The 24,635-nt window shown below is 36.1% G+C and overlaps 1 protein-coding gene across 3 annotated transcripts in view; it reads left to right on the forward strand.

Annotated features, from left to right (window-relative positions):
- Nucleotides 1-24,635, forward strand: part of LOC145986369 (rac GTPase-activating protein 1-like) — a 76,616-nt gene that overhangs the window by 31,945 nt on the left and 20,036 nt on the right. For all 3 annotated transcript variants that reach the window (XM_083120279.1, XM_083120280.1, XM_083120281.1), the window contains exons 4-10: nt 855-1,026; nt 6,604-6,755; nt 14,061-14,262; nt 14,867-15,032; nt 16,052-16,178; nt 17,980-18,126; nt 23,566-23,813. In XM_083120279.1, the coding sequence (XP_082976405.1) occupies nt 855-1,026; nt 6,604-6,755; nt 14,061-14,262; nt 14,867-15,032; nt 16,052-16,178; nt 17,980-18,126; nt 23,566-23,813 (1,214 nt within the window). The remainder of the gene's footprint in view (nt 1-854; nt 1,027-6,603; nt 6,756-14,060; nt 14,263-14,866; nt 15,033-16,051; nt 16,179-17,979; nt 18,127-23,565; nt 23,814-24,635) is intronic.

The following is a 24,635-nucleotide window of genomic DNA, read 5'->3' on the forward strand; positions in this document are numbered from 1 at the left end:
TTCAACACGGTCAATGTTAGCATCAGTTGATGCTGTTTTCGGACGTCTAGACCTCTGCTCGTCTTTCACACTCGTTCGTCCATCTTTGAACTCACGCACCCACTTCCTAACAGTGTTTTCTGCAAGAGCACTATCACCACACACGGCCTCCAGTTGGCGATGAATATCGGCTGCACAACGTCCAGCTGCGGTAAGGAATTTCACAATTACCCGTTTCTCTTCAAGTGGAAATTCCATTTCCCCAGGCAGTATCAGAAACACGTCTTACTCCTTCAGGCACTGTCGCTCAACTACTGCCACCTAGCACACAAAACTGACACTGCTTGAAGACGAAGGATGGAAGTCTCCGATGCCATAGTTATTTCCCTGAAAAGAGAAGAAATGTTGACTTCAGAACAAAACGGCACGTACTTTTGGTGTGCACCTCGTATAATAGATTCTTTTTGTTTAAAAAATTGCTAACCATTGTTATAACTGTATCTTTAGTCAAAATGAAAATAAATGTCTGATGAAGGGAGTGTGTGTTCTGAAACGTCACAATGAAAAACTGTTTTCTTATGCTTGTAATAACCGTAAACAACAACAAAAAATAATAATGTGTACATATATGAACAAAAAAAAAAGGCAGGACTAAATTATCATCTATAGTTTTCAATAAATGACATGTTAATTACTGCCCAAAATACTGTACATAATTTGGGTGGTTTCGTTTGAAATATATATATATATATATGTAGCAGTTTGAAAGTCATAAAAAATAAAAAAATCGGTTTTGTATTTTAAAAAAAGAATTGTCATTGCAACCAAATCAGTGTATAATATTTGCCAATGATTTTATTGTAAATACTTTCCAGGAAAGGCAACTGGGTCAAATAAGACATCTACTCTTTGAGCAAAATACTATCAATGATGAAACTCGAGAAAAGCTGGCATTCTTAAATCACACGAGCTTCAGGCACAGCGGTGTTGACATGCACAGCAGGCAAGAAGGACATTTAGCACCAATAAAAGAATTAGATTCAACTGGTAAGTGTAATTGTGAACGTTAAAACATTTTTGTGCGTTTGTGTCCAAGCTAGAAATCATTCGCCACCAGGAACAAACATTTCCCCAATTTTTTTTTTTTTTTTTTTGACGAAGCAAACAACTTTTCGTACTTTAAAATGTTATGATTACAATCACTGGCATTATGTACCTTTCCCAACTTGCTATCAAGAAAAATACTTAACTTTTTAAAACCTATTTGGTAAAAAATGAAAGGCTTCTCGCTTCATTGATGAACTGTTTTAATAAGTTCAAAACAGAATCTGGAACCATAGTTCCAGACTAAGTTCTAGACTAAGTTTTTCAAAATGCAAAAATGGATGAATAAAGAATCTGTAGTGTCAACTGTGAGGTGGTGATTGGGAAACAGATTAGTGTCAAAAATTAAAACAATATTTTGCAGTTATTATCTTGAAGTTTTCCTCCAGAACAATAAATAATATTAATTATAGTATACAACATTAATAATTACAACAATAATAATGCACATTTGCTGCTCCAAAAAAAAACTAGCCAATTTCCTTACACCTCTCCCCAACCCCCTTGCCCCCCATCATGCACAATTTTAATTCGAATACTGCATTCCAGATCGAAAATGTAACAAGAACGATTTGTAAGCATGGAGTACAGCTGAGATAGAGCACACCTATGAGCCTACATTGTGACATACATTATAACTGCTTGTTTTTCTTTGTGTGTAGTGGAAAAATATCTCTAAATCAATATATAAAAAATAAATAATGATAACATGTATCCATAGATTACAGTCAAATATCTAATTTAATATGTAATTTAATTAGAATATGTAAATTATAGTTTTTCTTGTATGTACGCATTGCTTGCATTATAGAATTATTTTCCTGTAGTTTACGGTTATTACAAGCATAAGAAAACAGTTTTTCTTTGTGACGTTTCAGGAGAACACACGCTCCTTTCATCAGACATTTATTTTCATTTTGATTAAAGATACAGTTATAACAATGGTTAGTAATTTTTTAAACAAAAATAATCTGTTATATAATGGATGTTGTCAATGTTACATTGTTGTAATATAGCAACTTAACTGTGAAAAAAGCAGTCTGTTTTATTTTTATTTCAGATTTTTTAAAATTATGAATCCAAAATATCATCAGGTAATTCAAATTCATCATTGATTTCACAAAGTCTCTTGATGTTTTCTGTTACATTAAATTTTAAAGATGGTGGCTTACTCCATTTGTGAAAAAGAAAACTCCATACTGGATCTATGTTACCATTTTCATTATTTAATTTATTCCAGTGTTCTTCTGCAATGAACGAAGCTTCCCAGACATTCAACTCTGTGTTTCCCGTTAATCTTTTTAAAACCCTTCTCTTTTTAATCAAATAAATATGTAAATTATTTCAGACACTCACAGCTCCATGCATTTAGAGATAAATTTTGACTGTAGTTACATAGGGTGCATTCCGAAAGTCTTAACAAATCGAACGAAGTAACTGGGCTCGTGAACCTTGTGAAACCAGTTATTTTACAGACTTATGGGGCACTAGACAAAAGCACATGCGCAGTGTTTTGTTTATAGAAATTTTCTGCATGGCGTCCAGCGGAAGGCATGCCCTTCTGGCAGAAATAAACTCTGCTGCGACACTGTTACCCATTAACTCTCATTTTTCAGCTGAAAAAACTTTCGCGGAAAAATGAATAGTAAGTGTATCAGAGTTAATTACCTATCTCCACGTAACTCTCAAACTGATACCTTTAGATGCACTGTTACTCATTTTAATCACATTGTAAGAGGAGTTAAGGCACACTCATCTTGCGCAGGTTGCTTCATATCACTCTCTGTTAAAATTATAATACATTTTCCGAACTAGTGCAGTTTGAAGCCATCATGCACGTGAGTTGTCTGCAAGCAGCAGACGATTCTCACCGAACAAACCAGCCTCCTGGCCCGTGCGTTTGGTGAATCTTGTTCTTTCGCGAGATGCACAGAATGTGACTTTTGAGACAGCAAAATGAACCTCACAAAATGCACGGAAGCACTTATGGAACAGCCAGTTACCATAACTCGTTTAACGTGTTAAACTCGTGCGACTTTCAGAACAGGCCATTTGAAACAGCCGTTGAGTCAACAATGCATAATTATTACTTCAATTTTGTTGTGTTCGATCTTCTCTACTAAATTAATCCACGGTTGACAATTATTATCAACAGACTAAGCGTTCATTGAATTCAGTGTTGATCAGGTGCGGCCGCCCATAAGGACGATACGGAAGCCACACTGTTGTGTGCAACTACAAGTGAACTAACATCACATAAAAGTATATAAGCATTGTCTTAATTACAAATACAGGTTGATGCTCACAGATTGTGGGTAAAGGATTGCACATTCTGCCCCCCCCCCCCCCACACACACATACACAAAAATGCATAGATTGCAGTGTTGTTAAAATGCAGACAAAACAATTTACCTATTTCAATTAGTGATAATTTAGCTCAAAACGTGAATTTTATTTATCTGTATCCACGTCTAACAAGTACAATACACTTATACACAATACAATGTACCTAGTATATTTAAAGATAATGCTACTAAAACGAAAAAGGAAGATTTTTTTATTATTATGTAATTACATTCCTTACTGAAAAAATAAAATATTTCCAGTAATTTGCCCTACATGAAATATGCACTTTCCCATTTCATAAATAATACAACTTGGAGCAATATAAGTATATTGTGCTATAAATATGTGGAAAATTTGCCATGTAAATATTGTAATTTCTTCCCCAAGTTCCTCAGACAAATGAAATTGAATTGGGGGAAATCTATACTCTATTGGTTCATACGTTCATAGTTATTCTATACCTGAAAACATGGCCTTTCAACCTTTGGAGGCTGGAGGGGAAGGGGGAGCAGAAATGGAAATTGCCTGCCTTCCTTTCCATGACAGTCTCTGTACCTGGAACCGGTCAGGCGTTCGAAAAACCTGATAGAGTAGGAGCTAGCTACCTTGCAGTCTTATGTTGATCATACCGAGGGTGAGAAGCGCATGAAAAGGTGTGTTCATGTGAACAGTGGTTTCGAACTGGCGATAATTATTGTGATTTAAATATAATAAGAGATTTGAGATTGATTAATCTATCACTGCTGGACTAGCTACTCCTCAGTGCGCATCAATGAGTGATGATATTGTTTTGGCATCAGAATGAGTGTATGCATTGAGCGCAAAATGGTAAAATCAACGAAAAATCCATTCTTGTGCAACAGCTATCACTGATAAGGAATCTAAAATCAACATCAAATAATGTGGGCATGTTTGGCCCAAGCAAAGATCAACTGTAACTTCTCAATGCTGTTGTCACAACACTAAATCTCGTTGCTTTTCAGCTACCTAACTGCTATTTTTCCCCAGTATGGATATGGACTTGGCTGCAAACAGATTCCTCCGAAATCTGAATTTTATCCAAAATCCAGATTATCTGCTTTTAACTATACGGATTCGGGATAGTAAATAATTCAGATTTGGCCATCCATACTAGGGATGCCTTCCTGGATATGCCTAGAGTTGTTTTTCCTTCACCCACCGATTCTCGGAGACATGTTGGTTTGAAATATGCCCACCGACACCCTGCTCATAAGTGCAACCTGATTTTCATCATTTTTTCTCCATTCTTCATACTCTCATCACAATGCAGCATGCAACTTCACCCTCTATTTCAAAGGTACTCGCCATTTCTAGAAACTGACATATTCTCTGCAGTGGCTTTTACCTGGATGAACCTCCTCTGCCGATCCTCAGAATTAACTATCGCTGCTCATCATCTAGCCAAAACTTCAACATGAATGTCAATGACCATTTCTAAGAGCCATTATCCATCACCTTTTGGAAATGCTAGGAGAGATCCTATCTATGAAGCAATCACAGCCCCTGGACTCTACCTACCCATTCAGTAACCATCCCCACTTATACTCCCCTCCCCTCCAATCTCAGCCACATATGTCTGACTTTTCCATCATCAACAGTCAAACACTAATGAAAATGCCTTTTTATCTACACTCTGTCCAAGCTATCTCTGGAGCAGGTGAATGAAAACAAGTCTCTGCGTAAGTAGTGATGTGTAGGGGCATGCATATTTCGATTTTGACGAAAAAACGAAATGTGAAAAAACACATTGTAGTGTTAATTTTTCATGTTTTTGAAAGGTGTGAGATGGATGCATTTTGTGACCATGTTTTGTCACGAAATAATGCGAAATGAACTGCAAAAAGCGAAATTAACTCTTAAACACGAAATTTATATACCGGCGCGACACTTTCTGAAGTCTGAAGTATCCTGTGAGTTATGCAATTCACGGAAAATTGATTAATTCTGCTGTAAATATTTGAGAAGCAAAAATAAACCCCTTTACACAGGAATAAACTTCAATACTCTGGTAACTTCATAAATGTGCTATTAGAAGGGATATGTTTATTTTGTGTAATAAGTGCAGTTTTTAAATCAAACTTAGGATTATATTCACAATTTTAAAACTAAAATGTCATTTTATATAGCACTTTTGATGTGATTATTCACCGCTGTAACACCGAAATTTCATTTTATTTACCGCTTTTGTCCATCATCTTGCTTCAGTGCAGTATGACACAACTTTTCTTCTCCAGTGAATATGCAGCCAGGCTGCAAAATATGGAAATTTTCATTTTGTGCTCTTGTGGCTCCTTTTCTTTCTTTTTTCATGTATACACACACACACACACACTCTCTCACACACTGGGATTTTATAGAACATCTCCACAACAAAATTACAAATATTGTAATCCCGAGAATTCCTTTTCTAGGCTACTTATAATTTTTTCTTGTATGTACGCTGTTTAAGATTGTATGTAATTTTGCTTTCCACTCCTCATTTGTTTTCTTTTTATGTACTCCCGCTGGGAACTTCTTGTAAGAATGCGGAATTCTGGGAGCAATTTTCATAGCGGCATGGTGCATGTCGGCTCGCGACAGATACAAGTACATTTCAGTTAGCCTATGCAGACATGGGCTTTTGTGTATTCATCAGTGTGTGCAAACGTGTTTTCATTGTTGTATAGTATTTCAACTGCACAAGTGTTACTATGTCCGTAGTCCAGCTCCATGGTAAAGTGTCCAACATGGTGTAAGCACCAGAGGGAATCGTTTCATTTCTTGGTACTACCTGAATAGATTCTACAGACATACGCATCGCTTTTAAGTTTGAAATACATTTTACAATAAAATATTTAAAGAGATAAACGTGCAGGTTTGTCAGTAAGGCATCACCAAGTACTTTGTTAACACTGAGTAGTTGATGCCAGGTGTGAATTTCTAGAAGTCTGAATGTTTTAGCATATATCTACCTTTTGTGGGTTTTTGGTAGGCAGCAGATACAATAAGTTGTAATTGTAAACCATGTAAGTGTTAGGTTGCTTCTGTAAGCAATTGTAATACTTTCTAACTGTGATACAGAGAAAATTCATTATGCAATCATGAAATTCTTATGCCATTCTGTGCACATATGGAAAAGAAAATCCATTAATTTTGTTTTTCCCTATTTTCTAGGTTCAATTTTGTCAGAACTCAGCTACTCACGGTCAGAAGATGACTTAGATCAACCTTCGACTCATGTTCCTAAGTCTAAATCCCAAAAAAGACCATCACTATTTGCAGAAGATGCAGCTGCCATGAAGAAGAAAAGGCCCTCGTTAAATCAGGTAATAAAAGTACTGTACTTGCAGGGTGGCTACTCACCAGAAATGAATGAATTCTGCATGAATTTTTCGCTCCGGAAATTATGCGTGAATTTTTCTCTGTAGACGTGAAAAATCGCAAATTTTATTAATTTAGATCCCAATGAATTTATACATGTATTTATAAATGGCCTGAGACACGTTTTTCACAGTTTACTTTTTATTTTTATCGAGATAGGAAATTAAAGCTGTGTGGAAAATAACACAGAATTCTCTCAATCCATTACTTTGTTAGTGTCCTTTGCGGAACAATCAATCTGGCAGACGGAAGATTATGGCAAAGTGAAGGTAAAGGTAAAGTGTTCCCCTGTGCATAGCACCACGCCATGAAGGCGTATAGGGGGTGTGGGGGTAACGCCCCACACTTTCTTGATCCGGTCGTGAGTGGGGGTGATGTGATCAGCATCACGCCCCTGACCGCCTTTACCCCCCAGGGTTTCCCCCAGGTACCCATGTTATTCGACGCTGGGTAGGCGCCGGGGCCGCTTCCACCGTTAGAAAAGTTCCCGGATTTGAACCGGCCTGGGATCGAACCCGGGATCTTGAAGTTGATTAGTTAAATTTGAGTTTGAAATTCTTGTACAATTAAGAATTAATTTATTTATCGTCGTTTAGTAGCTACATCCCATAACATTTGTGACTGTGTTTGTAGATATATTTCAAGTCGTCTGACGAGTAGGGGCCTCCCCGATGGCGCAGTGACAGCGTCGTCGCCTTATAATCAAGGGGTCCCGGGTTTGATTCCCGGTGGAGGCACACAGTGGTTCGGATCCCACTTTAAAAAGTAGGTCCAGTCCCGATTAGCCTTACTGTGCATAAAATGGACTTAAAACACCAAATCAATCAATCAGTTAATCGTCTGACGAGTATGTGAAATGGTAAATTTAAACTCTATATTTTAAAATTAAATACATATATCATTTAATTGAATTGAATTAGAATTTTTGGATAAATTGGAATCACACAGACAGGCCCTTTATATTGTTAATATATTTGTGTGCGTGGCTTTGTGGTGAGAGGCGGTAATAGGTAAGGTTGAAATAGAGAAAGCATCTGCTTGTACCCTTGAATTTTTGGAAAGTTTGTCTTGAAAACTGGGAATTATACTTGAATTTTAAATACGGAGAAACTAGTACTCACTTTTATCCGCAAAGATGTTTTTTCTTCTTTTTCGATTAATTTCAGTGGCCACTGCCACCATCCTCGTTGGAACTTGCTGCGCTGAAATTAATCGAAAAAGAAGAAAAAACAGCTTCGCGGATAAAAGTGAGTACTAGTTTCTCCATATTTATATACTACCGCGTCTCTCTTTTCCCAATCATGAATTGAATTTTAATGTGGTCCTCGACTGTCCACCCTAACTTTATTGTGTATGGAATAAGTTCTCTCTCCCACTGCCTTATACGCCAACACGTAGTCATTGGCAACTCCTGATTACGTGGCAGTAATGTGGTATTATTGTACCATGGATGTAATTTTTGTGAGTTTTTCATTGTACAGGGTGTCTACCAGTCAGGAATGTCAAGAAAATGTCAAGAAGTTATGCTTGTGGTCAAGAATTCTTTAATATTTTTTACAGTATAGTGAATATACATTGTTATGTACCTTTACTGGGATTTCATGAAATTGAATATTTTAAAATCTAAAATTGTATTGAGTTGTCATTAAGATTTGTTCACTTTGTTTCTTAAGAATTACATTCTTGATGCGTGAAGTTTTGTAAAAAATATATAATAAAGTAATGTGACCATTCCTCATTCCAGGATGATGTCTGAAGCATTAATTTTTACATGCATTAATAATTAAGTGAAGTATGAATTCATGTATGCATTGGGAATGTAACAGTATCACAGCATGTACCTGGTGTCTGGAATTCCAAATTTTCAGATTGGCAAATCCTAACAAAACAAGGTGCATATTGTGAATAGGGCTGGAACAAACAATGCCTTGGTGTTGGAAATAATTACATTTTTATTGCTGATATCGGCTAATTCTTTTCTGGAATGAAAGTGATTCACGGGACTGAAAAATATTTTCAGTCCTGTATTATTTTTCTCACAATATTTGAGCCGTGGTTATCTAGTCAATAGGGCCCCTGACTGCCATGTGGATGTGGGTGATTTAAGGTTGGAATTTTCCTTGCCTTGTCCCTGCATAAAGCGGCTCCAGTTTCAAATAAATGGGTACCTAGGGATAAAGACAGCCAGAGCATGGTACTGATTACATCACAAAAAAAGAAAGAAAGGCAGAGATCGAAGAATATGTGTTGACCTACCCCCGCCTACCCCTATACATGTCTCATGGCATGGGGCAAAGTGCATGGGAAACCTTACCTTTTTGAACAGGAATGTGTGGGAAACAAATTTTGTGATTTTTTATCTCATGTGAAATTTGGATGACTTATGCATTAAATTTTATAAATACAGCGGAACCTCGGATTTACTTTTTTCAGGGGACCAAGCTGAAAAACTTTAAATTGAAATCTATGAAAATTTTGTAACATTTTTTAATTTTGGCACGTCAAGATTGAATATATATAATGGGGGAAAAATATAAAATCAGGGTGCCATTGTATTCTGACCCCACTTTAAATTGTATCATTATCCTTGGCTTGTGTTACGACTATCATCACTGATATCAATATCAGTTTAAGTGGTATTGGCATGTCATTAATTCCAGAATTTGTTGAAGTGCATGTCCATCTTTTTTCAGGATGATAATAACTGTTACAAGATAGCATACAGGTTTAAGAAATGAGGTGGATAAACTGTAGAAGGATTTAAAGGTAACAGCATGAAGTGTCTGACAGAGCATGCTACTTTGTCTCATGTTTGCACCATTTGTGTGTTTGCTTATTGTCCCTTTTTGTTCAGCTGCTGTGCCAGTGTCTAAGTTTCATTGTATGTCCATTGTTGAAGTGTGTATACAGTGAAATCTTGACTTTACATTATCCTTTCCAATATAGATGAGATATTGTACTACACTTTCTTGCATTTTAAAATGCTGGTTTTCACCTGGGGTCCTGTAAAACATATAATATGTATAAATAATAACCCATGGTGCAACAGCCCTTGTGGGCCAAGGCCTACCTTTTGACTGCCAGCCTCACTCCCACATGCCTCACCAGAGATGGGAGATCATCCAAGCAGCTACGGAGTGATGTGCGGTCAGCACGATGAACCCCCAGTCGTCGTCGTAGGTTTTCTATGATTGGGTTATGCTACTCATCCGTATCATCATGGTGGATGACCACCAGTCCAATACACAGGCCGAATCTCAGGGGAAAAGTTTTTACGCTTCCCTCGGGAGACTGAAGCAGTGTGCATCTCGCAGCCCGAGCCCAAAGCCTGTCACCTTAGACATCATGGCCATAGTGCAGGATGATTCCATATAGATTAGAATAAGATAATTCAAGACTTCTTTGAGAAAATGTAATATCATGGATAAGCTAGAGAAGAACTAATAACCCCCCCCCCCCCTTCTCTTTCAAAACCATACAGTTTTGCAGTTCATCCATAAAGCAAGTCACATCTAATATGTGTCCTAACCCATTAACTGGCTTGGTAGCTAGGCACATTAAGAGGTCATCTTTTGATTTTGCCACTGAAGTTCCCTGGTTTGGGTCTTCATCTGATCATAACTCGTGCTCATTATGGTTAGCCAAAAGAGAAAGAAATACAACATATAGTTAATAAATACATGTACAGCACATGTTCTCTTTACACTTCATAAATTTCAGTTGCATGCACATTACTGCTGTTCAAGAAACACTAATTTTACACTACAATCCTTTCGATCATGTGGAACAAATTGAATCTTAGGACACACACACATGTAAAAACATCACCACATAATTGTCCTACTTGTAGAGTGTAATAATGCATAGTTACTTGAGGAAACATGTACTTACAGCAAAGAAACAGGCGGCTGAAGGATGGTCTACAAAGCCTATGTCCTGGTAACAGTGAATTTTGTATGGAAGTAGCATACATTGAATATTGCTCTCCGATCTAGTCTATGGCATGCCCCTCAAATTCAGGTAGACTAAATTCCATCCTAAATTTCTTCCTGAACACTTGCAAAAGTCAATCTTTCTGCAAATGTTAAATATCCAAACTCCTCAAGAGAGACATAGACTGGCAGACCATATATTCCTACATAAAATAGTGAATGGCAACATCAGGAGTGATCACCTTCTGCAGGAAATTCACTTTTGTGTGCCTCTCCGCTCAACAAGAAGCACTCAACTTTTTGCTTCTCAGAAGCCAAGATTGTGCCTCATCCAGCGTTCTCTGTTTCATAGACTGCCCAGCGAATATAATAATCTAGGAAGACAAATAGACATTTTTGAAAATCTGGACCGTTTTAGAAGAAAGTTAACTAAAAGTATGCAAGTCTCTTAACCACATGTAATTTTATGCTATGTTATTATTTTTGTTGTTTTATGTTATTATTTCTGTCCTATGTTCTGTTAATTCATTCCAATGTAAAATGGCAAATGCTGTATTTGGAATCTTCTATTAAATAAGTAAATATTGGTAAGAAACCTGACAATAATAATGTTGTGACAGACATGTTTGCCCTCTTTTCAAGTACCAGGAGTTGCTTTTGAATATGCCGCATGTTTTGAAGTTTCTCTTATGCAGTGTGCTTTAAATGAAATATTTGCTTTCAATAAAATGTTAAAGCATTGTCTACTTCATGTATACCTTCCAGAGGGACAGTTGAAAGGCACTGTAATGGAAGAGCTTTAGCATATTTGACTGCTGCAGATACACTGAAAAATTAACCTCAATGATTTAATCAACAATGTGAGAGTACAGTGTGTGGAAATAGCTAGTTATACTTATAAGTAACTAGGCCGGACCCTGTGGCCAAGTGGTTAGCACATCGTGCTGCGACACCAAGGGTCCTGGGTTGGAATTCCGCTCAGGCTCGGACTCCCGTGGAAACTGTATTGCATGCCAACTATAACTTTTGAAAGGAGCTAAATTTTGCAACTCGAGATGCTAAAATGAAAAGATTTTGTGAAATTGCCTAAGGCAATGTAAGGCTAATTTCTAGTACTAGAGGTAAATCAAAAAGTAAAATTTTGGTACAAAAACACAAAAACAGAGTCAATTTAGAGTTCAAAAGTGGCAAATAAAATAAAATTTTGCTGTTATAGCGGTGAAAAAGCGGTATATAAAAATGACATTTGATTTAAAAACTGCACTTACTACACAAAATTAACATATCCCCTCTGATAGCATATTTATGTCGTTACCAGAACATTAAGTTTATTCCTGTATAAAGAGGTCCATTTTTGCTTCTCAAATATTTACAGCACAATTAATCCATTTTCCTTGAATTGCATAACTCACAGTATAATTGTGACTTCAGAATGTGTCGTGTCTGTAAATAAACTCTAAATTTTGTGTTTAAGAATCTGTTTCACATTTTGCAATTCATTTTGCATTATTTCGTGACAAAACAGGGTATGAAAATGCACCTCACACCTTTCAGAAACATGAAAAATTAAGATTACAATGTGTTATTTCAAATTTCGTGTTTTCGCCAAAAACAAAATATGCATGTCTCTAGTAATTATGTATAAGCTAGTCTTCATTCCATGCTAAATTTAGAACATCCATACTTTGCTCGTGAAAACTTTGTGTTTTTTGGGGATTATTGCTTTATTAATTTGGAAGGTGGTATTTGAGTTTGGAAAAACTTTCTGTATTTCCAATGTTGTTCCATTCTTTTTTTAAACGTGTGAGAATCATAAAGTCGAAAATGTACTTCCATTTGGGTATACATTTCAATTCCAATTTTTGTTGTATTTTATTCTTCTCATCAGCTGGTATTTAAAGCATTTTAAGGATTTCATGTACAGGGTGATTCAAAATTCCCTTAACACCCCCCCCCCCCCTATAAAATGTAAAGGAGTTAAGCTGGATACAAATTGTCATAATAGAAACAGGTTAGGCCTAGGGAGTACCATATTGCTGTGTTCCAAGCGGACATCTTCCATGTTTGTGGTCACCATATTGAATTCAACTCAAATTTTTTAAATGGGAAGGGGGTGATGTGAAATATCAAATCAGACTAGAATTTCTCGAGAAATGCAATAGTGAAGTTTTTTTCACTATCTTTAATCAGGAAAAAGTTGTGACTGCATGATTGTCTTCAGTGCCAGAATGCTAGGAGTGTGTGTGGAAGTTCTGAGACATCCTGAGGATCGCCTGTTGACTGATACGGTCTCCCGGAACTTTTGAGTAATTGTGCAACTGTCATATCCGACACTGGATCTCGTTGGGGGTGTCGTTGAATAAAATAATTTGCAATGGCATGTGGACTTCTCTCCCCAGACAGCAGTACAATCTCGATGCGTTCCTCACGCTTTTGGAGCATTCTGGCACTGTTTTCTTACACTTGGAAAACTAGCCATTTGCTACAATCATGCAGTCCTAAGTTTTTACCAGCTAAAGATACATCAATAAAACCTTCATTATTGCATTTCTCATAATATTCTAGCCTGATTTGATATATCACATCACCCCCTTCACATTTAAAAAAAAATGAGTTGCATTCAATACTGTGGGTGTCTGCTTGGAACACATCAATATGGTCCCCTGCTTCCCCCAGACCTAACCTGTCTCTATCATGACCATTTGTACGCAGCCTAACTCATTATACCATAGCAATCGACCAGTTTTGCTTTAAAATGTCATAATTTTATGTGAGATAGTCATTTAATCACAAAGTCCATTTTCACCACAACGAAGTTGCAAAAGTAATGAAAGTTATAAATTTTACATAATTTCCAGGATTTTAGACTGAGTGTTGTGTGGCATTTTAACCAACCTTTGTGGAAGAGAAGTTAGCACACTATGCTACAGTGCCAGTGGTCTTGGATTCTAATAGGTGTTCTGTGTGTGTGTGTGTGTCTTTCCCCCTTCATTGATTTCATCATATCCTCACTCATTGTCTTTGCGATTAGCCAAAAGTGGCAGAAATGTGAAGTAAAATGAACTAGATCAATCATGTGGCTCGTAAGATTTTTTGGTCCTGGAAAGTGTCGACTGGTATTGATAATTAAATTGTAGCCAATACACTCCAGTCAATACCATTGGTATTGTCCGATATTGACACATCTGCATAAGCTCATCCTGATACATGTAATTATTTGTGGCTAGGTTGGCATGTTGTGATGTATCTTCTGTTCTATGTCCTGCACCATTGTAATAGTTATTAACAACATGTATAATGGTTTTTACACTATTTCAGGGAAATGTTGTTGAAGTGACTGGAGGTGAAAGTGTGATAGCTACTACCGTTGTGACTGTGCAGCGAAATGGGCCTATTACAGCTTCCTCCAAAATTGAAAGTGAGAGGGACCGGGAAAGCGAAACCCAGTGTAAAACATTATACACACCAAAGAAAATACCCTCTACCCCTCGACCTAGACCGTCAGCTCCTGTAAAGTCAGGTATGCACTTGACCATTTATAGTACTCAGAGTGTGTAGCATTGTCATCTTAGTTACCTTAGAACTAGAATTTCTTGACACTTTTGTTTATTTCAAGTTGTAATTTCATTTAGAGTTTATGTACTGACATGACACTTTCTGAAGTCTGAATTTATCCTGTGAGTTGATGGAAAATTGATCAATTCTGCTGTAAAAATGGACTTCCTTACATAAGAATAAACTTAATACTCTGATAACTACGTAAAGTGTGCTATTAGAAGGAAAATATTTATTATATTATATTATTTGTGTAATAAGTGTAGTTTTTAAATCAGATTTAGGGTTCTGATTCACTAGTTTCATACAAAAATGCTATTTTTTTGATCCTGAAATGTGCCTAGTTTTTGTACCGAAATGTTTGATATTTTATTCACTGTAAATATGTGGCTCTACTCATAGCTCATAAAGTTGATTTTCATGGAAGCAATATTTCACTTTTGTGATTTTATCTTTAATTGAAAAAAACAACAACATGAAACAAGCTAAAATTTTAAGAATCCTTTCAAAATGTGAATAATTATATCTGTGGATTTGACCTTTATTTATTTATTTTTTCTCTGTTTCAGATTCGGATACAGATGAGTCATTTTGGGCTACCCAAGAGAGAAATATGATTAATGAAAGCCCAATTGGATTAACGGGTGGTGTAAATAGTGTCATGCATAATAGGCCGCATACATTTTGTACAAAGACTGTCATCAAGCCAGAGAAGTGTGGTCCTTGTGGGGTAAGGTAGGTGAACAGATGATTTGTTTTAAAAAAAATCCTTTAATGCAGATTTTATTGTACTTTTCGTATTTTATGGTGCTTTCTTGTAATTTTTTTCTAATTACAACTGTGAAGATGAAATTGGTTAAGGAATATCAAAGGAATGTCCATATGCAAATCAAGACTCAAACCCAGATCCTTTGGTACCAAGATCACGAGTTTTGACTACTTGCTGTGCTTGTCCATCTAGGCACCTTACTGCAGGTGAAAATTGGCTAAGAAACTGCCATTTAAAGTACACTTTTTAACAGAATGAAGCTTTTTGTATAAATAGGACCAAGAATGGATAATTGTACGGCAAGGAATGCACTTGAAAAATTGTCTATTTCATTTAAAAAATAAAATTGAACAGGTTTTCCAGATAGCTGTCTGAATTAGAGATGGCCAAATCTGAATTTTTTACTATCCGGAACCTGGATAGTAAACTGGAAAATCCAGATTTCAGATTTTTCCTGAAATCCGGATAGTAAAATTGTGAATCTGGATTTTAATTTTCCCAGAGAATGGATTCTGTATATTTTTGGCCGTCCCTTGTCTGAATCTATGTGTAAATCTTCGTAGATTTTCCATGTAGCCACTGCTATTTTAGATCAAATGTTGACTAATAATTTTGAACTTCTTTTTGGAGACACATAAGAATGCATTGAAAGAAAGAGTTAGTTTCATTCGTAAAGCACAAGGAGTCTAATGAGAGGTGGCCTTGTGGAATGATTTTTACATGGACAATTACAGAAGTAATTTTGCGGTACTCTAGGACATGTTACTTATAATTGCACCAAACACATAGTTGGGGGAAAAAAAAAAGTTGAACTGGCTGTTACCAAAAAAAAAAAAAAAAAAAAATGCTGGAAATTTTAAGCTAAAGAAGGTGACACTGGATATCTTATGAGAATTTCAATATTTGGTAGAAATATGAAATGTGTTGAAATAAAAATATATAATATTAATGACAAGTTAATTTCTTGCTGTCTATTTTCTTGCAGAATTGGATTTGGGAAAATAGCAATCAAGTGCAGAGATTGTCGAGCTACAAGTCATCAGCAATGTAAAGACCAGGTCCCATTGCCTTGTGTTGGATTTGGAAACACGCCTACCAAAAGGGGTGTTGTGGTAGGTATATTTTTCCTTTTAACTACTGTGTAACGTGACAAGTTTACTACATTCTACTATAGAGATGAAAGAGCTCCCATGTAGCTGAATGGTTAACTCTCCCACCTTTACTGTGAGCAGATTTGGATTCTATCCTCCTCTGAGAGTTTCAAAATTTCAGGGTACACTTAGGGTGTTGTGTAACGTGCTGCCACCTAGGCAATCAAAGATGCACACTGCCATTGCCTGGAGCAGTATGTCCTCTGACCCACAGCCAGAAACATAGCTTATCTTTCTATCCTGCAAACATGATACAGGGAAGCTGCTTAGAAAGAAGTACAATGGAACGCTGATTTTATGTTTTTCGATTTAACATTTACATGTGTTTATACATTCAAACTCCATGGTTGAAATAAAACAACATGTCATAAAACTTTCTTGGATTTTACATTTTCTTGCATTTTAAGTTATTCCATTACAGTCTCCTGAAAATAAACATAAAATTGAGGTTCCGCCATAGTGGACACAAGTCTAGGATACCAGATGATATCAGCAATCGAACTAAATGCCTGACTACGTGTCATGAAAAGCTTGTTTCATTTCAGTTACAGACCTACATCACTTTACATATCAGTTAGCAGAGTGTGGTAACTGTGGCAGCATGATTAGCACATCACACTACAATGCCAGGGGTTCCGGGTTTGAATCCTGGCCTGGGCATGGATGTTTGTGAGTGTTCATTCATCAATTTCGTCATATCATCACTCATCCCCATCTTCACAAATTAGCCAAAAGTGGCGCAAAAGGCAAAGTAAAATAAAGCAAATCAGTAAATCAATTAACAATTTGTGGTAATTTACTGCAACAAATTAAAATGTTACCATTACTTTGCTTCCAAAAGAAACACATTGCCATTACTTTGTCATTCAATAAAGACATGTAACTATTTACATAAGTAACATATCTGTGCAGTGCATGTTTCCCAGTGTAACTTTACATGCACAAGTTAAAAACAATGAAACACATTACTGATGCAAGTACTGAAAAGTAACCTGTTACTCGTGTTACGTTATTCTCAAATTCTGCCTAACAGCACAGACCATTGTATTTTGAAATTGAAATTTGTCTCCCTGTTGTAATTGTTTCAAATCCCTGTTTTGCATACTTTTGGTCTTTGGAATTTTGTCCTGGCCACCTAAATAGTTCCTTTACTTGCAAGAGTTGAGAGGGATGTAACTGTCAATTCAGAATTATTCAGGAAATGAAGAAAATTAAAGTTGAGGACATTCTTAAATGAATTGAAAGTTGAACATTATCCTGGTTAAGCTGCCCTTCATCTACCTTCAATTTACCTTAATAATTGTGTGCGTTTTCAACTAGTCTAATTTTTGTATTCTACCCATTTGTACTCAACAATGCTGCCATTATATTAGAGAATATTTAATAAGGTACCATACATATGGTAGAGTTTTTCTTGGGGCTTGTTTAGTACATTTCAGGTTGTGAGAGATGCAGTGGCGTGCCCAGGATTTTTAAAAGTGGTTGTTGCATATACTTTTTTTTTAGTGGTCAGCCCTCATTTTGCCATGTTTTCCTGTCTTCGACATTCTTTTTCCAGGAATACTGGGTCAAAGGAGGTGGCTTATGACCTCCCTCCACTTGGGCATGCCACTGGAGAGATGTTCCATTTTATGAAGGTAAACTTAATAACAGTTCTTGAATGAAAAATATACTTAGTTGTAAATGAAAATTATATTTGTGATTTTTGTTTATTAGCTAAATAAATGCCCTTTAAAATTACTATATTAAAATTATCTTTCAGGGTTCGATTGCAGATTATGTACCTTCAGTTGCACCTATGGTGCCTGCAATTATTGTGCATTGTGTGAATGAAGTTGAAGCAAGAGGTCTGTCAGAAGTTGGTATATACCGCATTCCAGGCTCAGATAGGGAAGTAAAGGATCTGAAGGTAAGCTTTCACTTTCCCTACCCAACCCTTATATGGACTTTGTGAATTGTGTGATAAGTCTAGGTACGGAAATGATTTTGGCATGCACAAAGGTGTGAAATCACTCCAGTTGTGATTGACCATGGGTCCGACTTCAGCCCAGATGATTGTGTATACTTTTGCTGGCTAACTTGTTCGTATCTGAATGTAAAAAGAATTCAGTAGGTGGAATTGGAGAACGAGCATGTTATTGCCAAACCAACCATCATGGGATGTGCCGATACTGCAGTCTGCTACATTCTGTGTATTTTGCTTACCAAGCCTAATTATTATATCAGACTGCAGACAGCAAACTGACCCTAAGAACTTTGGATCAAGAACTAACAACAGGGCTCAACTACTATTCAATAGGGTGGCGACAAACCTGGAAAACTGTGAAAAGTCAGGGAATTTGAGAGGTCAAAAAAAGTCAGAATTTTATTACTCTTCTGGCTCACTTAACCATATTTAATGTAGCAAAGCATGCGAAGATTTTCTTTCATCCCCCCGGCATAATACTGGTTTTACACAGGTTAATGTATGTTTACAATGACATTGAACTGTTACTCGATATCAAGAACAAACCAACATATCGAGATATATCTCTTTAATAATAGCACGACAAAATGGAACAGGTATCTGCATTCATAAACGTTACAAAAATTTGACAAGTGCATGCTTCCAACCTCAGTTTTCTGCTACACTCGCATTGCAATTCACCCCCTTCCCTCTGCCCTGTCCATTTAAACTCGTGAGAGATGATTGTTAATCTGCCACTGAGTGAAGTTAACGTCTAATGTTATGAAATAAAATAGTAATAATAAAGAGGTAAATATTTTAATGTAGTAATTATTACTTAAATCATTCAATCCTAAAAGCTTATCACTTTCTTCAGCAACCAACATTTCTCTGCCAGCCCTACTACATTTTCACTTTTCTTCTATTGAAAGTAAGTTCCGCTTTGTAGTAACCTTGATTTATCACTGAAAAATGTTAATTGCTGCAAACGTGTTTTTCAATGTACAGTAATATCTGGGCACCTTTTTCACCCATCCAAAATAGCAAGATATCGTGAATTTCGCATAAAATGTGAATTGTTGAGTTTTTTATTATTTTTTTGCAAAAATTTTTTAAACAACTAAAAATACTGTCAAATCAAGCATTCTTGTGTTTTTAGGTTTAAAAAACAAAATTTGCCATATTTGTGCACTTAGAATGCTCACATTTTCAAAAATTTTATCCAAGAGAAAACTACGCGTATAATGCATGTTACGCATAATTTTTCAATTTCTTATGAGCAAAGTGGTGAGCTTCTGACAGGAGCCGTAACATCAGTATTTGTCGAGCGAGAAATAATGGAAATTAGCTACCTTTTCTCAATTATTGATTCCAACACATGAAGATTTCATGAACAGGTGTAGGCCATGTGACCTACAATTTAAAATGCTAATTTCAAAACACCATGAAGGTATAATTTTAGGTATATTTGCCAGAACATGTGCTAAAACTAAAATGCTAAGTTTGAGAAATACAACACTGAATTGTAAAAGAATAACACCGATTTGGAAAATAAAAAAAACTAAAATTCAAGGCTACCAATTAGCCATTAATAAAACGAAAACATCAGTAGTAATTGACATTTATGTATTAGTTACAGTGACTACTAACTTAATTTTTGACATATTTACCATGGTTGTTCTGGCATTTGTCATAGCATTCATGACACTAAATTTTTGGCCCATGGCATGCGTGTCTTGACACCAACGACTGGAACCATCTGTACCGCAGCGTAACTGTCAAAATGTTGACCTACCAGCAACTTCTTCAGGATGATGCAAAGATCCCACATGCACTCAGCTGTATGGGGTCGCAGCCTTACATGAATTGTCTACACCACCGTATGACCATACTATCGCTCATGACATCCGGTCTGTATACCTCACACGATTGCTGGTGGCTCTATGCGGACGTCTGCTTCTGAACATGCAAAAATCTGATTACCGTACGTACGTCACAGTATGCGGGAGAGCTGTATGAGAGCTGCCATCTTTCTCCTAGCACTGACCTAAAATGACTGTGCAGAGACTGCACCAGATTACAGCAACATGCATCTCTTTCTGCCTGCATATGCGTATTGTGCTCTGACCACTAGCACCTTGAACGGACACCATCAGAACTTATTTTTTCGATGCCCCTCATATATAAACTTTCAGAAGCTGTTATGAACAGCTTGTTCTTGTTTTAATATTTGAGTAGCTAAATCAGTCACCTGTACAATGCAGTAGATTCCTCTCTATAAATTTCTTGCCTTAAATTTTGAATATGTGAATAGTGTGAATGTTTGTACTGAAGAAGACCCATTGATAATGTAAGGAAATATGACACTTTGTACAATTCCACTTTCAGAACATTTACTCCTGAGAATCAGATTTAATGTATTTTAGGGGTTTTGGTGTTGAGCAGACACTATGTGTTGCCATGTGCGCATCGAATAAGCTGAATTTGCCCCCTCTAAAATCTCTCTCATATGTTTGCTTTGCAGAGAAAGAGAAGTATGATACATGTACAAGTGTTAAGGCATCGAAAAATAAGTCTGCAGTCATAGTTCTTGCAAGCAGAAGGTTCCAAACCTCAGTGGATATATAAACATATAATAAAGAGAAAGGTTAAGGAGATTGATAAATTACAAAATTTATTTTTTCATCAATGGCACTTCACTAATCTCATTTAGTCGCAACTTTAAAAATAATCAAATATTTTATTGAAAACTGGCTGCATATGAAAAAAAATCCCGTAATTACTCTTCCCTAACTTGTGAATGGTAATAATTTTCCAAATTCACTATTTTGCAGTTTTAATTCAAATCATGTAGAAATGAAGTCAGTTTTTATGAAGATAATATTGGTACTTAACACAATCCATACCTGGATCTGTCCAGTTGCAAAAACGTGGATTTAGTTAATAATTGTTAGAAAAAAATCACAAATTTGTCCTGGAAAAGGTAGAAAAGTCGGAGAATTTCATTTCTGCTTGTCTGTAGCCATCCTAATTCAAAGGATTTTTGTGCACTTTGTCAGATCCTTTCTGCTAACTGCCTTCCTAGTTGACATTCCTTCTAGTCAGATAACTGGGGAGCGGATTTTTAAGTAAATATATATATACGTATATTTTTTTTGTGCTTCAGAAATTGGTCATACTCAGTAGGAGTGCTGATGACATGGTTGCAGTGTAATCTTCGAAGTCTTATTTCACATAAAAATGCACAATTTTATCTTTAGCACATAAAACACACATTTGTAGGGGAAGCATAAAATGTGCATCCAGTATTTTAGACATTCCAGAGAATATAAAGTTTCCAAATTCTTTGTGTAAATGCATATTTTGGAGTTAATGCACAAAATATGCGGTAAATTACTATCCTATCGGCTGGTATCGGGAGATGAATTTCAACCAATACTGATACTACTGCCCTTTACTGAAGTGTGCAAGCTTTGTTCGGTTAGTGGATTGTGTGTTCCTCATGTAAGATGCAGAAAATGAAAAGAAGTTCAAATCACGTACTCAGGCATATGCCAGGGAGTTTCAGTGTGTGTTTACAACTGATTGGAAGGTGTTGCTTTCTCAACCATGTGACAAAGCAATTCATGAAAAGCAGCATTGTCAAGTCACCCAGCATTTGTTAGGAAACAAACATTGCAGTGCAGCTTTACATGTCTGCAAGGTAGATTGGTTTAAATCACTTTAAAGAAATAATTTATAGAATATTGTACATAGGATTTTGTAGATATGAGAATCACTATTGGTGAAAGTACATTAATTTCGTAATCATTTAATGGTGTTTACTAGGCTCTAAGAAAGAAAGTGCTAATCATATTATACCATAAATATTGTCATTATTATGGCTGAGCGATACCGATACTGGTGCCGATACTCTTATCGATTCCCACCGATACTGATACCGATACTTGAAAATTGCAATATTTAAAATTTGTTCAAAATATTGATCAATATTGGTGTATAAATATTCTTCTCCAATTGTGTGCATCAATGTACCAAGAAATTTGCTTTAGAATATTCAAGAATTGCATCAGAATACTAAAATAGATATTATGTAATCACAAAATATAGCTTTTCATGCAAAATTGTTGCAAAATAAAAAAGAAGTTTAAATTTTGAATAATTGCCAGGATAATTAAACTCCGCGAAAGTGTTGCGCGGCATTTTTGCGGACCCTGTGAAAGACAAAAATGCCGGAAAAGTATTGGCTGGTGTCAGGAGATGAATTTCAACCAATACTGATACTACTGGTATCGGTCGATACAGATACATCGGCAGGAAAGGTCCTTTTTTGAGAATAAACAATTTTGTCCTGAAAACCTTCCTGTCAGTACATACAATTTCTGCCATTCAATGAATTCACATAACGTAACCACTACCTTCAACAGTGCTACGAAGAAACTGTGCAAAAATTAGATCTATGGGGGAACATGAAAAATGTTGGTCACTCGATCATTTTAATGAAAATATTTTTTTACTTTTAGCCACATATTTCTGCTGTTTTTAGAACATAAAAAATCTGCTCCCTGCAGATAACATATCCACATTTTGCAAGACAAAGTGAAGTTGAATGTTTCATGCACAGTAATATACAGTGTGGAAAAGTATGGTTGGAAGCATCTTCCCAAGCTGACATGAGCAGACTAGACTTTGTTTCCTTGAGGCTCTGGGATGAGTTAATGTGAGAAACAATTTTGGCACCGATCAGAATGCTTCTGATAAAGTTACCCAGCTAATTAGATGTATGAACAAAAATTATATTTTGACGGGCATACAAGATTTGCCCAAATTTATTCTCAAGTCCTATAAAAGCATTTTGTAAAACAAATTTGTTATTAAAAGTAACCCCAAGTTCTTGAGAGATACGGTAAACACATAGAAACTTAGTACTCACTTTTCCACGAAGCTGTTTTTTTTCGTTGTTCAATTAATTTTGGTGGCCACTGCCACCATTCTTGTTGAAACTAAATTAAGTGGGAAAAATATCTGAAAAATGAGTACTTAAGTTTCTCTGTATTTTAACCAACAGCTTGTCAAATTTTGAAATGATTTTCCTAGATAGATTAATATCAACGATTGAACTGTAAAGCAGCATGATCATTGCTTTTATCAAGAAAGAGATGAAGGGAAGAATGTGTTTAGTTTATCGATATATTGGTGCACAAATGTATACTAAAATCAGACTTTTTGTAAGGAATTGATCATTTTATTACGGTAACATCAGGATTTCCCAGTGAGTTTTTTGTTGCACACCATGTCAGTATTGACAAGACTATAGAATTTTCAGATTTCTCTGTGAAAATATTGTTTTAGCTGTACTTAAATGGTTCCCCTGTGCTATTTTTATTTGACTTTTCTTTGCAGGAGAAGTTCCTGAGAGGAAAGGGTGCTCCAAACCTTAGGAATTACGAAGTACATGTCATTTGTGGTGTCCTGAAAGACTTTCTGCGATCTCTAAGTGAACCTTTGATCATTACCAAGAGCCGTGATGATTTTGTGCGTGCTGCAGAATTACCAGGCGAAGACGGAACCGCAGCTCTGTACCAAGCAGTATCGGAGTTGCCTCAGGCTAACAAAGATACACTGGCATTCATCATACTTCATCTGCAAAAGTAAGTTTCATCATTTGATTGATTGCTTTGTTTGTAACAACATATACTGCATTTGTGTAGATCACACTTCCTTTTACTCCAAATTAGACAGGAAAATGGGATGCTGTTTATATTCAAGATTACTAAAAATCATATTTGTTTTTAAAACAACTTCTCTTTTATTAACGCTACATATCTCATAAAAATTACAACTAACAATCCTTTGTACTTGTCACTAACTACTGTAGTTACCAGCCAACTCAACTTCAACCCCTTTGTAAAGTTCCACATTCCCACATGTCAATTTTAGTTGTTTTTTTATTATTTCGAAGGATCACTGCATTCATTAACAATGATTATGGCATCTAGGATGGACATGGTAGTGCATCACTGCTTTGTTTGTTCCCAGATGCTGGTAGTTCCAATTTTCCCCATCTGGCAGCGCTGATGGATGTTTGATCTGTTGTACTCTCAATTGACAGTTCTGATTTCTATCGTCTGTGCTGGATGATTGTGGTTGACAGGTTTGGCCATCTGCTGTGTTGTGCTGCTTAGCATAGTGTTTGCTATCCTTCGAAGTCAAAAGATAACCTTTGCTCATGAGGGTAGTGGCCCTTTAAATTTATTCCGAAAACCAATTAAAATTGGCATTTGTGAATGAAATTATGACCTCCCTGATAGTGTAGAGTGTACTTTTTTTTTTAAAAAAAAGGGAACAAGCAATTGAACGAAATTACAACAAAATATTTCTATTCTGAATAAAACTGTCTCATATGCACACCAAAGTATGGTATCTACAGCTCTTTTACAATTTTTTTTATTGCCAGCTTTCCAAAAAAATGT

The sequence above is a fragment of the Lepisma saccharinum genome, chromosome 4 (genome assembly GCF_977018435.1).
Source record: "Lepisma saccharinum chromosome 4, izLepSacc3.1, whole genome shotgun sequence".
Lineage (NCBI taxonomy): Eukaryota > Metazoa > Arthropoda > Insecta > Zygentoma > Lepismatidae > Lepisma > Lepisma saccharinum.